At 39.0% G+C, this 16,197-nt stretch overlaps 1 protein-coding gene across 4 annotated transcripts in view; it reads left to right on the forward strand.

Annotated features, from left to right (window-relative positions):
- LOC140895598 (sodium channel protein type 2 subunit alpha) overlaps positions 1-16,197 on the forward strand; it is a 132,307-nt gene that overhangs the window by 73,770 nt on the left and 42,340 nt on the right. For all 4 annotated transcript variants that reach the window (XM_078847953.1, XM_073305684.2, XM_073305681.2 and 1 more), the window contains 2 exons: positions 7,149-7,505; positions 8,519-8,998. In XM_078847953.1, coding sequence (XP_078704079.1) covers positions 7,149-7,505; positions 8,519-8,998 — 837 coding nt within the window. The remainder of the gene's footprint in view (positions 1-7,148; positions 7,506-8,518; positions 8,999-16,197) is intronic.

Genomic DNA, 16,197 nt, shown 5'->3' on the forward strand with positions numbered 1-16,197 from the left:
CAGCACACCAGCAGGACTGCTGCAGACTCTTGGGGCACATGTTTGCATGCACATATGTCACATAACATACCAGACTTCATTTGCAGTCCTTTCAAGGGTTGTTGAGATTATTGTGTCTGCCAAACAGGTACAGCACAGATTGAGTGGCCATAATCCCTTGAGAAATCCTCTCCTCATTAGAGTTGTGTAGGGCTCCAACCCAGGTATGCAGTGGACTACCTTTTTTCCTGGCCTCTACCAACAATGACACTTCTAATGGACTTTTCAATTTATGGGTGAGGAGCACATCTCAACCACTTAAAGGTCCAAGGGAAGGGGTCTCCAAAGTAAGCCACCCTACACATCAATGTTCTGGAGCTCAGTGCTGTCCAGCTAGTGTGCAAGTGTTCCTCCCCCATCATACTAAGATGTGTGAACTTGAGTGCCTCATATTAAATGAGGATATTGATATAATGGCATCACAGAAGCTTGGTGGAATGAGGATAATCAATGGGACACAGTAATACCAGAGTACAAAATATATTGGAAGGACAGAATAGGTTGTACTGGTGGGGGAGTGTAACTACATGTGAAAGAAAGTATAGGGTCCAATGAAATAAAAAGCTTAAACGAGTCAAACTGTACCATAGAATCTCTATGGATAGCAATTCCTTGCTTGAATAATAAAAATATAGCAGTAGGGATATACTACCAACCACCTGACCAGGATGATGATAGTGACTGTGAAATGCTCAGGGACATTAGAAAGGCTATAAAAATAAAAAGCTCAATAATAATGGGGGATTTCAACGATTCCCGTATTGACTGGGTACATGTCACCTCATGACAGGATGCAGAGATAAGTTTCTTGACACCTTAAATGACCATTTCTTGGAGCAGCTAGTCCTGGAACCGACAAGAGGAGAGCCAATACTTGATTTAGTCCTAAGTAGAGCACAGGATCTGGTCCAATAGGGGAATATAGCTGAACCTCTTGGCAATAGTGACCATAACATAATACAATTTAACATACTTATGGCGGGGGAGGAGGGACACCAAAGCAGCCCATTTGTTCCAAAACCTCCTCTACTGACACCTCAATCTCAGACAGTTTTCCAGATTTGTCACCTAAAATCTGTAGCATTTAATTCAAAAAGGGGGAACGACACAAAAATGAGGAAGTTAGTTAAACAGAAATTAAAAGGTATAGTGCCAAAATGAAATCCCAGCAAGCTGCATGATAACATTTTAAAGACACCATAATAGAGGCTCAATTTAAATGTATACCCCAAATTAAAAAATCATAGGAAGAGGACCAAAAAAGTGCCACAGTTGCTAACCAACAAAGTAAAAGAAGCAGTGAGGGGCAAAAAGACGTCATTTAAAAAGTGGAAGTTAAATCCTATTGAGGAAAATAGAAATGAGCATAAATTCTGGCAAGTGAAGTGTAAAAGTATAATTAGGAAGGCCAAAAAAGAATGTGAAGTACAGCTAGCCAAAGACTCAAAAAGTAACAGCAAAAGAATTTTTAAGTACATCACAAGTAGGAACACTGCTAAACAACTGGTGGGGCCACTGGATGATCGAGATTCTAAAGGAGCATTCAAGGGAGATAAGGCCATTACAGAGAAGCTAAATGAATTCTTTGCAGAAGCTGTGAGGGAGATTCCTACATCTGAGCCATTCTTTTTAGATGACAAATCTGGAAAACTGTCTCAGATTGAGGTGTCAGTAGAGGAGGTTTTGGAACAAATTGATAAATTAAACAGTAGTAAGTAACCAGGACCACATGATATTCACCCAAGATTCCAAAGGAATTCAAATGTGAAATTGCAGAACTAACTGTGGTATGTAACCTATCATTTAAATCAGCTTCTATACCAGATGACTGGTGGATAGCTAATGTGACGCCAATTTTTAAAAAGGCTCCAGAGGTGATCCCAGAAATTACAAGCTGGTAAGTCTAACTTCAGTACCAGGCAAATTGGTTGAAACTATAGTGAAGAACAGAATTATCAGACACATAGATGAACATGATTTGTTGGGGAAGAGTCAACATGGTTTTTATAAAGGGAAATCATGCCTTACCAATCTACTTGAATTCTTTGAGGGGATAAACAAGCATGTGGACAAGGGTGATTCAGTGAATATAGTGTACTTGGACTTTTAGAAAGCCTTTGACAAGGTCCCTCACCAAAGGCACCTAAGCAAAGTAAGCGGTCATTGGATAAGAGGGAAGGTTCTCTCATGGATTGGTAACTGTTTAAAAGATAGGAAACAAAAGGTAGAAATAAATGGTAAATTTTCAGAATGGAGAGAGGTAAATAGTGGTGTCCCCCAGGAGTCTGTACTAGGACCAGTACTGTTCAACATATTCATAAATGATCTGGAAAAAGGGGTAAACAGTGAGGTAGCAAAATTTGCAGAGGATACAAAACTACTCAAGATAGTTACGTCTAAAGCAGACTGTGAAGAGTTACAAAGGGACCTCACAAAACTGGGTGACTGGGTACCAAAATGGCAGATGAAATTCAATGTTGATAAATGCAAAATAATGCACATTGGATAACACAATCCCAACTATACAGATAAAAATGATGGGGGTCTAAATTAGCTGTTATCACTCAAGAAAGATCTTGGAGTCTTTGTGGCTATTTCTCTGAAAACATCTATCAATGTGCAGCAGTAGTCAAAAAAGCTAACAATGTTGGGAATCATTAAGAAAGGGACAGATAATAAGACAGAAAATATCACATTTCCTCTATATAAATCCATGGTATGCCCACATCTTGAATATTGCATGCAGATCTGGTTGCCCCATCTCAAAAAAGATATATTGGAATTGGAAAAGGTACAGAAAAGTAATGGTACGGAACAGCTTCCATATGAGGAGAGATTAATAAGATAGGAACTTTTCAGCTTGGAAAAGAGATGACTAAGCGGGGATATGATAGAGGTCTATAAAATCATGACTGGTGTGGAAAACGTAAATAAGGAAGTGTTATTTACTCCTCATAACACAAGAACTAGGGGTCACCAAATGAAATTAGGGTTTAAAAATTAATAGGCAACAGGTTTAAAACGAACAAAAGGAAGTATTTCTTAACACAACACATAGTCAATCTGTGGTACTCTTTGCCAGAGGATATTGTGAAGGCCAAGACTATTAACAGGGTTCACAAAAGAATTAGATAAATTCATGCAGGACAGGTCCATCTCAGACTTCATTGCACCGTGACCACCTTCTGACAACCAAAATTACTACATGACCCCAGGATGAGGGAATCAAAGCCTGAGCCCACCCAATCTCCACCACCACCCAAGGGCTTCAGCCCCAGGCAGGGGGCTTGTAACCTGAGCCCTGCTGTCCAGGGCTGAACCCCTCGGGCTTCAGCTTTGGCCCCAGGCGGTGGGGCTCAGACTTCAGCTTCCACCCCAAGCCCCAGCAAGTCTAAGCCAGCCCTGACTACCCCGTTAAAATGGCGTTGGGACCAACTTTGGCGTCCCGACCCACAGTTTGAGAACCACTGATCCATATAAGAACCACATTGCTGTTGTTGTGAGGAAAAGGTTATTCTTTTAGCTACAGAAATCTTTCTGTTCAGGGTAAGTTCTTCTTTCCACAATGCCTGGGAAATAGTTCTTTCATAATTTTGTTTCCATCTTTAGCACCAGTTGGCATGTAAGGCATCTGGGCACTAATTATGGAGTAGGATTCAAAGTTCCCTCTACACAGTCTCTAGTGGCATTGTGGGGAAAAGTGTATGAGCCTCATCTGAGGAAGATTTGTGAAACACGTTTCCATTGGTACTAGGAAGGTATTGTTGGGTTGGTTCCCAAATAATTCCTTAAATTACAAAGATCTTGCTCTGTATGGGGGAAACTTCTACGTCTGCCTGTTATTCTGCTCTAATAATAATTAAAACACTGCTTACCCTTGCTCTGCTAGTAGCGTCTCTCCTCATTCAGCCCACCTTGGTAGTCTGGTAAATTACTGGAATACAATTTATTGCAATTGAAATTTGCCTCTGAATCAAGAGTTGGATGTATAATTACCTTAATGTTCTTTATATAGTCTATCAAGTTGTGTCTTAATGCTAATAATCAGTTGCTAGAGTTCTATTTAGAAGAACTCTTCTGGTGGCCTCAGTTAAATAGCCTCCAACAACAACATTGAACTGCCTCCATATTCCACAGGAGGGAGGTATTATCCATTAGTGATAAATGAGGAGAGACGCAGCTAACAGAAACAAAATGATGGAGTAAGAAATTTCTCATTCACTTCACCAGTGAAAATAGTCTGGTTAGTTTAATTTTTGTTTCTACTTAGTTTCATATCCATATTGATCTTCGTACAATAACACAATGCTATACTGTTTGGATTGCAAACACTTCAGGAAAATGCTTCAGTCCCATCAAAAACTGGTTTTAACTTTTTTTTTTAATCATGAAAATATTTATATTAATACTGAGCCAAATCCTGACTTTTTTACTTAGGTAAAACTAATTGTATTCAATGGCAGTAAAGAAGGAATAGGGACTTAGGGCTTTGGGCTATTAAGTTTTGCAAAACCATTTTATTCTAAAATTAATACATTATACATCTGGGGCTTAACCTACCTTACGGTGTCTCTTGAACAAAATCATTCCTGGAAATAAACAGACGAACAGTGATTGTCTTTGAGCTGATCCCATTAGGTGCTGATCACCCTCAATGAGAGAATTTGGGGAGCTCAGATCTTGCTCTGTAAATAGGTCGCCAAAGTAAATTACTTTGGCAACTTTAGTTAGAATGTTGTCAGGTAGGAAATATAATGTAATGAACATCCTTCCTTGTGTATAGCATCTTTCATGATGAATATTTGCATGCTGCCATTATTACCAGTGAAATCGGGGATACTATGAATCTTCTTAAGAAGGTTCAATAAATTTAGCTCAAAGAAGCTGAGTTGGTCAGTATTTAACTTGTGCATTGCTGCCAACTCTCATGATTATATCACAAATCTCATAGAATTTAATGTTTTTCTTGAAACTCCAGCTCATGGAATCAAGTGATAATGGAAGAATTTTAGCTTTTATTTAAATAAGTAAAAGTAAGTTTCTGGCTCTCAATGTTGTGGAGAAAAGCTTGAAAATATTAACTGAATGTATCCTAACAGCTCAGAAAGCAGAAAACAAATAAAAACAATCCATCATTTTTAAAAAAATCCAATTATTGTAAAGCCAATCTCATGTTTTTTAAGCAGATTAATAATTTCTGAATGCTTCAGGTTGGCAATACTATTTTTGGTCCCACTAGAAATGTATGAACCAATTCAAATGAAATAACAAATACCATTAGCCCAATTCCTGAAATAATCCCAACCAGAACTTCTCTGAGGTTTGATTTAAAAAAACCAAACAAGTGTTTTTTAAATTTGTATGCATTTGCTCCTCTGCATTTCAGCCAAAAGAGAAAATACCAAAATACACCGTTGGTTGCAGGCCTGGTTGAAACCAAAAAGGAATTTCATGCAGTTGGAATAAACATTGTAACTATCATCCTTCTTTGAAGGAAACCTTCCAAACTTGTGAGGTCCAGCCAGACCTAACCATCACTGAAAAACAACTGCAGGAGCAGCAGTGATGCATTCTAACAGCAATTGCATCTAGTACTCTTCCGCCAGGATGATCTCTGTTACAGGAGGAAGTGAACTTGGGGAAATAAAGGAGACAAAATCTTTCTCTCAGCTGGATTTAATGATACAGGGTAAAATTTTCAAAAGTGCCTAAGTCCCATTTTCAAAAGTGATTTAGGCACTTACGAGCCCTAGTCCCATTGATTTGCTATGAAATTTAGATCTTAAGTGTCTAAATCACTTTTGAAAGTGAGATTTAGGATCCTAAGTCACTTGGGTGCTTTTGAAAATTTTACCAACACTCCTCTTATAACAGGTGGGAAAACTATGGCCTATGGGCCACATCTGGCCCGCGGTACCGTCCTTCTCAGCCCCTGAGCTCCCGGCCGGGGAGGCTAGCCCCCGGCCCCTCCCCTGTTGTCCCCCTCTCCCGCAGCCTCACCTCATATTGCCATGCCGCCAGCGCTCTGGGCGGCGCAGCTGTCTCCAGCCACTCTGAGCAGCATGGTAAGGAGGCGCGGGGTGGGGGGTTGGATAAGGGGCAGGGGATCCCGGGGGTTGGATGGGGGGGCGGTCAGGGAATGGGGGGGTTGGATAGGCGTGGGAGTCTGGGGAGGGGCGCTTGTCAGGGGGCAGGGGTGTGCATAGGGGTCGGGGCAGTCAGGGAGCAGGTGGGGTACCGGGGGAGGTGGTTAGGGGCAGGGGTCCTGGAAGGGGGAAGTTAGTGGACAAGGAGCGGGGAGGGGGGGTTGGATGGGTTGGGGGTTCTGAGGGGGGCAGTCAGGGGGCAGATGGGGGCAGGGGCCAGGCTGTTTGGGGAGGCACAGCCTTCCTTACCCGGCCCTCCATATAGTTTCGCAACTCCGATGTGACCCTTGGGCCAAAAAGTTTGCCCACTGCTGTCTTGTAACATCTGGGTGCTTCTCCCCAGATGACAAATCCCCTTCCTATATATATATGCTGTTAGTGAGTATTCTCTTTCTTGAACTGAAAGCAGAATATATTTTTATATTATGAATTTTTTAAAGGACATAGGGCCCAAGTCATCCCTGAGATAATTCCACTGATTTCAGTGATTTATCCCAGGGATGAATTTGGCCCATTGTCTTTTTGGTTCTATGTAGCTTGTTAGCAACTAGTCATCTGCACATTGTCTAGGGAAGCCATATCCTTGAGAAAATCAGTGGACACGGTGAGCATGTTCATTATAGTGCTACTGATCCCAACAGAGTGGTTCTTTTTTTATGTAGTTACACAAAATGGCACAGTCTGATGTTCTGTGGCATTTGGGTGTAACTGAAGCCTGCTACATTTTTTTGGCTGTTAGGGACTTGAATTAGGACTTCAGTCTGTACATGCCTTATTGTAGAAACCTGCTAAGCCTTCATGGCCAGCATCTATGAAAACATAAACGTGGTGACTAAAGGTTGTAACAATTAAATGAGACATTTTACAGCTATGGGATTTTGGTAACTGAAAATCTGAAATGCACTGATAATTTCATTATGATTAGCAGCATGAAAACAACGCTCCTTTGCTCTTGTTTTTCAGCTTCGAGTTTTCAAGTTGGCAAAATCTTGGCCAACACTGAATATGCTGATAAAGATTATTGGTAATTCAGTGGGGGCTTTGGGAAATTTGACATTGGTGCTGGCCATCATTGTCTTCATTTTCGCTGTGGTTGGCATGCAGCTGTTTGGTAAAAGCTACAAGGAATGTGTCTGCAAGATCTCCAATGACTGTGAACTTCCACGCTGGCACATGCATGACTTCTTCCACTCTTTCTTGATTGTATTCCGAGTACTATGTGGAGAATGGATAGAGACTATGTGGGATTGTATGGAGGTTGCGGGGCAAGCCATGTGCCTTATTGTTTTCATGATGGTCATGGTGATTGGAAACCTAGTGGTATGTACCTTATTTATTTTGCAACAAATGATACCTTATGTGATAAAATATGCTTTCAATTTTAACTGAGGTGAACTAACGGGAGTTAAGGGCCAACTTTTTAAAATTTAAACTATCCAAATTCATCTACTATTTTAATCAAAATAAGACATGTTAATATCATAATTCAACATGGAATGTGAATTGATGGCTTTGTGAACACTGTTTCACACATTTCTTATTGATTTATATATAGTAGCCTATACTAGGAATACTCCGTCTGTACGGTATGTTTAGTGTACGTGTATGTCAGGACAGCTGGGTGACTGGCTGTAGCTTGAGCAGGAGCACGAGCTGGAGCAGTCTGTCATTACATCAGGTAGCAGGGAGCATCCCCAACAAGGTAGTGACACTGAGCAGACTGGAGTTGCTACTTTCATTAGGATCCTATATACCTGCCGTGGGGTCACCTGGTTAGACACTTGTTTGTGGATTGGCTAGACCATTAGGGCATGTAAGTAATTATCACAAATGACTCAGGCTCTGAGCACTCAGAACACACAGGCTCAGGGATAACTCTTTAGGCTCAGAACTCTCAACACAATACATTACGCTGTATCAGTATTTATTTCTGAAGCATTTACTGAATATTATTTTTCTGATTGTCATATTTACTTAAATAGTAAAGGTCAACAGTTTGCAAAGTATTCAGCCTAAGAAGCTGGGTAGATGTATGGTGGAGGAGGGGAGGAAGAAATTATCCCATCCCCATGTTGCAGAATGACTGCAGAACTGCCTCCTAATGGATGGAGTAGCCTCTGTGAGTCCTATATAGCTCCCCTTCAGGGCAGAGGGTGGGTCTACTGCCACCCCTCTCTCAGCCTCTCTACACTAGAAATAATGGCCTTTTGGTAGTTTGATATTACTGCTAATCGTGAAGTAAAAGTTCTGTAATTAAACATGCCATAAAGTAATTACTGTCATCACTTAAATAATAAGACATCCAACTGTGTTTTCTCCTTACTGTCTTTTAGGTGCTCAATCTCTTTCTGGCTTTACTGCTGAGCTCATTTAGTTCAGACAACCTTGCGGCTACAGATGATGATAATGAAATGAACAATCTCCAAATTGCAGTGGCAAGGATTCAGAAGGGAATAGATTATGTGAAAAGAAAAGCACGTGAATTCATCCAAAAAGCCTTTGTTAGAAAGCAGAAAGCTTTAGATGAAATCAAGCCTCTTGAAGATCTAAACAACAAAAAAGACAGCTGCATTTCCAACCATACTGTCATAGAAATAGGTAAAGACCTTAACTATCTTAAAGATGGGAATGGAACTACCAGTGGCGTAGGCAGCAGCGTGGAAAAATATGTCGTCGATGAAAGTGATTATATGTCATTCATAAACAATCCAAGCCTCACTGTGACAGTACCAATTGCTGTTGGGGAATCAGATTTTGAAAATTTAAATACAGAAGAGTTTAGCAGCGAGTCAGATCTAGAGGAAAGCAAAGAGGTAGGACTATTTTTATATTTATCAAGATGAGTTGTGATTTTATATTCCATTTTAGCATTGATTTATCTAAGTTTGATTCCTTTATAGTACCATATACAACCTTGTAATAGTATATAAGAAACTTGATGGAAGGTTGCAAGTTTCAAATGTGAAAGATGTAGACTATTCTATTTATTGTGACAATAAAGACACTTTGGACACTTTTTGAAAATTAAGATTAATTTCTATTTTTCATTTTAATTTTATCAAGACAATTCAATAATTGCAAAAGGTGGCAATTTTCTAGCCCACAAAATTGAAGTCCTCGATTTATGCATAGAACCAGTATAGAACATGCAACAGTTATGCAAATTTCCCCACACTTGCCCCACCAGTGCCTCAGTATTTCAACTGGATTCTGGAGGGTCTACTTATAGGAATAACAATCTCCATTCCTGTTCAATCATTGACCTCTTTGAGACTGTCAAAAAGAGTGCCAATGATGACTGTGGCTTTTTTCAGAATATAGCACTTGGATTCTGTACTATGACCATCGACCCATTTCATGAACACCACTGAAGTGCCATCAGATGGTAACAATCACCAGTTAGGGCTAGATCTAAACCAGTGACCTAGAGGTAACAAAGTCTGGAAGCTTTTTATCCCAACATCAATCAGCTTCACACAGCCACCCATCTTTATCGTGCAAGTGTTGAGGCATTTGAATCCAATAACTTTCCCTGCCACAGATTAAAATTTAAGTCACAAGTGTCCATGTATGAGCCTCTCATTCCTGAGTCTGAGGGTATGTGTAATATTTAATAGCTCACCCTGAGTTCCTTTTTCCCACAGGCTGTGTCAAATCTGGAGCCACTTTTTCCAGTTTCTCTAGAGAAGTTCCTTTACTGTCACATTTTACAAATATATTTTTGTTTAAAAATTGTTAAGAAGAGTGCTTAGTTTGTACTTTATTGTTGAAATTGTGGCTCAATATAGAGCAGAGCAGGAAAAGTGGTTTAATATAGACCTCGAACATTGTAAGGTTTATTATTATCCCTCTAAGCGTCCTACATGTCCTAAGTACAAACATAGGACATATATCTGTTGAACTATTCTATTCCATTCTAATCTGCACTAAAGAAGAAAAAGAAAAATTCCCCCTCAAGAACCTTCTAAGAGGTCTGGTTGGTGCATCATTCCATGATGATCTATTTCAGAGCTTTCACTGCTTCCAGAGGATCAGCCAAGTTTACTACTAAGCTTATCAAAGTCTTTCTAACACTGAGAGACTCAGTAATGGTCACATGATAGCAGTGACACAGGTTCTTTCTCCTCCTCTACCTAAATCATGTAATTTCTTGGTATAATCCTGCTCCTTGAGCCATCTGTTTTTCCATGTTTCCAGACATTTTCCCTGAAATAAGATTATCAAAATCCTCTTCAGCTTACACCTAACAAACTATAGATGCGATCCATATGCTCTATTAGAATTTTAGGGAGAAAGGATCATTGTATGGTTCAAACTCATGACTGAGTCAGAAGACATGGCTTTTGTTCTTTGCAAACTTTCTGTGTTATCCTGAAGAAGTCACTTAATCTGTCTGTCTCTGTCTTCATCTGTAAAGTAGGAGTAATAATTATATAAATTACAGTGGTGTTGTCAAGCTAAATTTATTAATTTGTGTAAAACACATAGAACTTTCCATATGAGGAATTAAATTGGACATCAACATACTACCATTGTATTATAACATATTTGTGTGTTGACTATAATTGTCTTTGATGCATTAGGTGTTAGATACTATTGTATGAATGATGATAAAGAAAATTCTGTGAACATCAATACTCTGAGATGGTGACTTGTCCTACTAAGACCAGGACCATGTACTTAATAGTACATTTATAAACCCCCATCTCTCTCTCTCCACTTCTTATTCTGAGCTCCCACCCAAATCCAAATAATTTTGTGTAAATACCAGATTGGGGTCCACATATTAATGGAGGGGCTTTCCTTTTGCCTTGCACTGTTTATGCTTCTTGCTGAAAGCACTTGTTTAGACGTATCTCAGGCATCCACTTTTGCTTTCCTAGTCTGTCCTTTGTCCTCAGGATGGATTCCCAAGTACAGGACTCTGAAGATCCCTCATGCTCCCACCAGATTCTCTCTTTTTAATCTTCCTTTCTGGATCTTTTCCTACAATATGAATTAAACTTAAATAAACAGGCATTAACATCTATCTTCCCTTGGGAAATCCTGTCTGGGATTAGATCTATATATGCTTTTCCTTTATTCCTCTAGGGCTTGAGGCTGCCAGGCACTGAGCACCTCCAACTCATCTTTAAGCACAAAGTTAAAGCACTTGTTTAAGTGATTTGCTGGATTGGGAACAGAGTGCTCAGCACCTTGCAGGATCAAGCCCTTAATAACAAGGGCTGTACACAAGATAAGACAGGGCAAAGCATCCTAACATCCTTTTCATGGGCTTGTCTCCATTGACAGCTCCTATAGACAGCTTCATCTAAGCCCATTAATAACCTTTAAATACATCCACAAGTATTACATTAACATCAGCACAATGTCTTTTTGTCTTTTCATCTAGACCATTTGTTGATCCTTCGGAAGTCATGTGTTCCCTTTAATCACGTCTAATGAGTTTTGGTTAAACTAAGAAAGGCATCCACTCATAAGATTTTCTTCTACATTGTAAAGTAATAGAGGTTCTTGGCAAGATGCAGTAGTAAAAAGTTTCCCTGGTGGATTCATTAATCACTTAAATTGTACACGGTCTCCTCTCTTTATTCTTCTCAGGTTTATAAGTCTTATTAAACTGTATTTCTCCTCTCAGACTAAAAGTGTTAGGCATTTCAGCTTCATCCTGTAAGGCAGAAGATTGCTCTGTGTTCATGAATTATTTAGTAGGTAATTTTCCTCATTTAAAATCTCCAGCATCTAGGTGTTTCCTTAACCTGGTCTTTAGCAAACTGTAAGCCTCTGCAGAAATGTCCTTTGTATTAGCTCTCCTTCAAGATAGTTATTCTCAGTCATTGATATTACTACTTCTGGAAGGTTAGTGAACTACAGGTTCTGATGGTTAACTCCATTTCCTAGGGATAATGAAGTTCTCTGTCCTTATCTTAAAGTGGTGTTAAACTTTTGTGAGACAAGGTGAATGAGGTAATATCTTTTATTGGACCAACTTCTTCAGAAGAGCTCTGGGTAGCTTGAAAGCTTGTCTCTTTCACCAGCAGAAGTTGAACCAATAAGAGATATTACCTCACTCACCTTGTCTTTCTATCCTGGGTACAGAGTAGCAGAATGCATCCGATGAAGTGATCTGTAGCTCACGAAAGCTTGTGCTCAAATAAATTTGTTAGTCTCTAAGGTGCCACAAGTACTCCTTTTCTTTTTATCCTGGGTACAGTAACACTTAATTTTGATATAATTGCTGGAGGGATCATTCTCTAGGGATCAAATCATGGAACAGTTGGTAAGCACGGGTTCTAGGTTCTATTCCCAGCTCTTTCATTGAGTCACTCTATATCCCTGGGCAGGTCATTCAGACTCTCTCCAGTTTTTCCATCTGTAGGATGGGTATAATGCTTCCTATTTCACAGGAGTATTGTAAGGTATTATTTACTAATGATTGCCAAGCACCTTCAGATCCTCAGATGAAAGGCATTATAGATGTGTAAATTATTCTTAACAATTATGTTTTGCCAGTATTTTCCTTTCGTCCTCATTCTTCAGGGTTTGTGTTGTTTTCTATGGCGTTATATTTAGAGGGCAGTAAGTATCCATTTGGATATAACTAGGATGTTTCATAAACCTCTTCTCTTACATTTCTGGGGGAACAACACTAATCTTTGAAAACAATTAACAGAATTCTTACCCGTGTAAATGGGTACAACTCTGTTACAATCAATAGAGTTGGGCCCACTGACATTAGATATGAATTTTTCTCAGTAACTCAGGTACTAAAATCTGCTACATGCTTGAGATTTTAATAGAAAGGATTAATGCTTTTACACTCTGCAGACACGTTGCTGAAAGTAATTTGGAACTTGTAATTAGAATAGACTGCAATTTTAAGGTTATAGGTTATAAAAAATTAATCTAGGGAATAGTTCTGTAAATATTTTTATTACTCTGATGTGGTTCACTTGATATGCTGAAATATTGTTAAATGTTTCTATTTTGTTTACAATGGGATACAAGTTTCCCACTAGCATTTTCCTACTTAGTAGTAAGCTTCAGTTTCCTGTCAGATAAAGTCAGTTTCCAGGTGTCAAACTGCTAGCCTAGAAATCAACCCTGATTGTAAATTTCAAAACTGTTAATGGTTCATTAGATTAATGTGGTTCTGAGGTATATATCAGACCTTTTTATGATATTTTGCAAAGGACATAGTGTTGCAAATATAATTGTTCAGAGACTTTCTCAGTGGCACATGTCATGCTGCCATGCAGGTAGGAATGGTAACGTCAGAGAAACGACGCTTTCAGTTCTCATCAGAGGGAGGACTGTTGTTAATACTGTGGCAGTCCCTGCCAGTCAATTTGGAAAGAAAAGAATTATCCAATTAAATCTAGTTCGTGCTCCTCTCTGGATGATTCTGCTCTACTGTGAGCTCTATTATAGGAAGAATGAGGACATTTCTGCTAAGATGAATTTGTGGTCAGAAAAGTGACTAAAAATGACATCTTTGTTCAATACATTCCCTCTATTTTCATGTCAAGCTCGCCCCACCCTTTTTTTGTATTTTCCCATAAATGACTCTGCACAACAAAATATCCTGCTGCATTGAAGTTGATCGGAAAACTCCGCATTGATTTCAGTGGGGCCAAGATTTCACTCCTGCTGTTTTACAGTTAAGTTACTGGTCATAGCCACACTATATGTAGAAATTGTAATGCATCATGAAGCCAAGAATGTAGAGCCCTTAGAACTCCCTGTTTTGGGCCAACTGCCTGTTATTTTCCCCAAAGGCCTTACTGTGTGTTTAATGTACCACAAGATAGCCAGCCAATGTGTATGTGCGCCTGTGTGTAGGGCCGAGAGCTGATATGCCATTTTTTAGGTGGGGCAACCAGAATTTCATGCAGTGGCATTATATTTTCTGTTTTATTATCTATCCCTTTCCTAATGGTTCCTAAAATTCTGTTAGCTTTTTTGGCTGCTGGTGCACATTAAGTAGATGTTTTCAGAGAACTGTTTACAATGACTCCAAGAACTCTTTCTTGCATGGGAACAGCTAAATTAGACCCCATTGTCTTATATCTATAGTTGGGATTATGTTTTCCAACATGTATTACTTTCCATTTATCAACATTGAATTTCATCTGCCATTTTGTTGCCCAGGCAGACACCCAGTGTTGTCAGATTCCTTTGTAACTCTTTGCAGCTGCTTTGGACCTAACTATCTTGAGTAATTTGTTATCGTCTGCAAACTTTGCCACTTCACTGTTTACCAATTTCAGATAATTTATAAATATGTTAATAAGCATTGCTCCTAGTACAGATCTGTGGGTGATCCCGCTATTTACATTTCTCCACTGTGAAAACTGTCCATCTATTCCTATCCTGTGTTTGCCATCTTTTCAAGACCTTCCCTCTTATCCAATGACTGCTTACTTTGTTTAAGAGCTTTTGGTGAGGGACCTTGTCAAAGGGTTTCTGAAAGTCCAAATATACTATATCCACTGGATCACCCTTGTCCACGTGTTTGTTGACCTCCTCAGAAAATTTCAGTAGATTAGTAGAGAGGCATGATTTCTCTTTGCAAAAGCTGTGTTGACTCTTCCCCAGCATATCATGTTCATCTATGTGTCTGATAATCCTGTTCTTTACTGTGGTTTCAACCAATTTCCCTGGTATTCAAGTTAGGCTTACTGGCCTGTAGTTGCCAGGATCACCTCTGGAACCTTTTTTAAAAATTGGCATCACATTAGTTATCTGGTGTAGAAGCTGATTTAAGCAACAGGTTACATACCACAGTTAGTAGTTCTGCAATTTCACATTTGAATTCCTTCGGAACTCTTGGGTGAATATCATCTGGTCCTGGTTACTTATTATTGTTTAATTTATTAATTTGTTCCAACACCTCCTCTACTGACACCTCAATCTAGGACAGTTTCCCAGATTTGTCACCTAAAAAGAATGGCTCAGACTTAGGAATCTCCCTTACATCCATCCTCTGCAGTGAAGACTGATGCAAAGAATTCATTTAGCTTCTTTGAGTACTCCTTTAGCACCTTGATCATCCAATGGCCCCACTGACTGTTTGGTAGTCTTCCTGCTTCTGATGTACTTAAAAAGTTTTTGCTGTTAGTTTTTATGTCTGTTACTAGTTTCGCTTCTAATTCGTTGTTGGCCTGCCAAATTATACTTTTACACTTGACTTGCCAGAGTTTACTCTACTTTTTATTTTCCTCAGTAGGATTTGCCCTCCAATTTTTAAAAGATGTCTTTTTGTCTTTAATTTCCTCTTTTACTCTGTTATTTAGCCACAGATTGCACGGCTTTCCCATGCAAATATGGCAATTAACATATATGGGCCTACTAGTATGAGTAAGAAGTACTCACATCAATGATGGTTTCCAGAATTGGACCCCAACTTACTATCACATAACATATTGGTGCTCTGGCTCAATCCAGCAGCCAATGAATACAAAAGGAATTTTTTCATTCCTTTGTTGAACATTGGCTCAGATTGTAGACAATCTGGCAATGGGTGCCATAGAAATAGTGATCCATTAGATTTCCCTCCAAAGTGTAGGTTTCAGGATAATAATTTTATCAAAAATATTCATCTGATATTTTAAAAAATTCTTAATACAGATGGAGGCATCTTCTAGAGCTATTGTAATCATGTTATAATGTATTTTTTATTTTAATCAGGATTCAGAGGTCTAAAAAGCATTTATTATTTTACACTCTTACATTTCATTATATGTCTCTGAATGTACTTAAAATAAATGTTTGAAGTCTTTAATCAGTCAAATGTATAAGAGTTTCCAGAGCAGAAAAGCAGAGATACTTGGTATCTTGAACTTCATTTCCTACAATTCTTACTTCTCACAGGCGTAAAATCAAGCTGGATCAATCAAGAATGCAGCTCTGGTGCTTTTTTAACCAGGCAGAGCAACGTATCACCACTTTTACACAGGTTACCTCAACAAGTTATAAATATATATAATTATATAAATATATTTTCTAATGG

The sequence above is a fragment of the Lepidochelys kempii genome, chromosome 11, assembly GCF_965140285.1.
Source record: "Lepidochelys kempii isolate rLepKem1 chromosome 11, rLepKem1.hap1, whole genome shotgun sequence".
Lineage (NCBI taxonomy): Eukaryota > Metazoa > Chordata > Testudines > Cheloniidae > Lepidochelys > Lepidochelys kempii.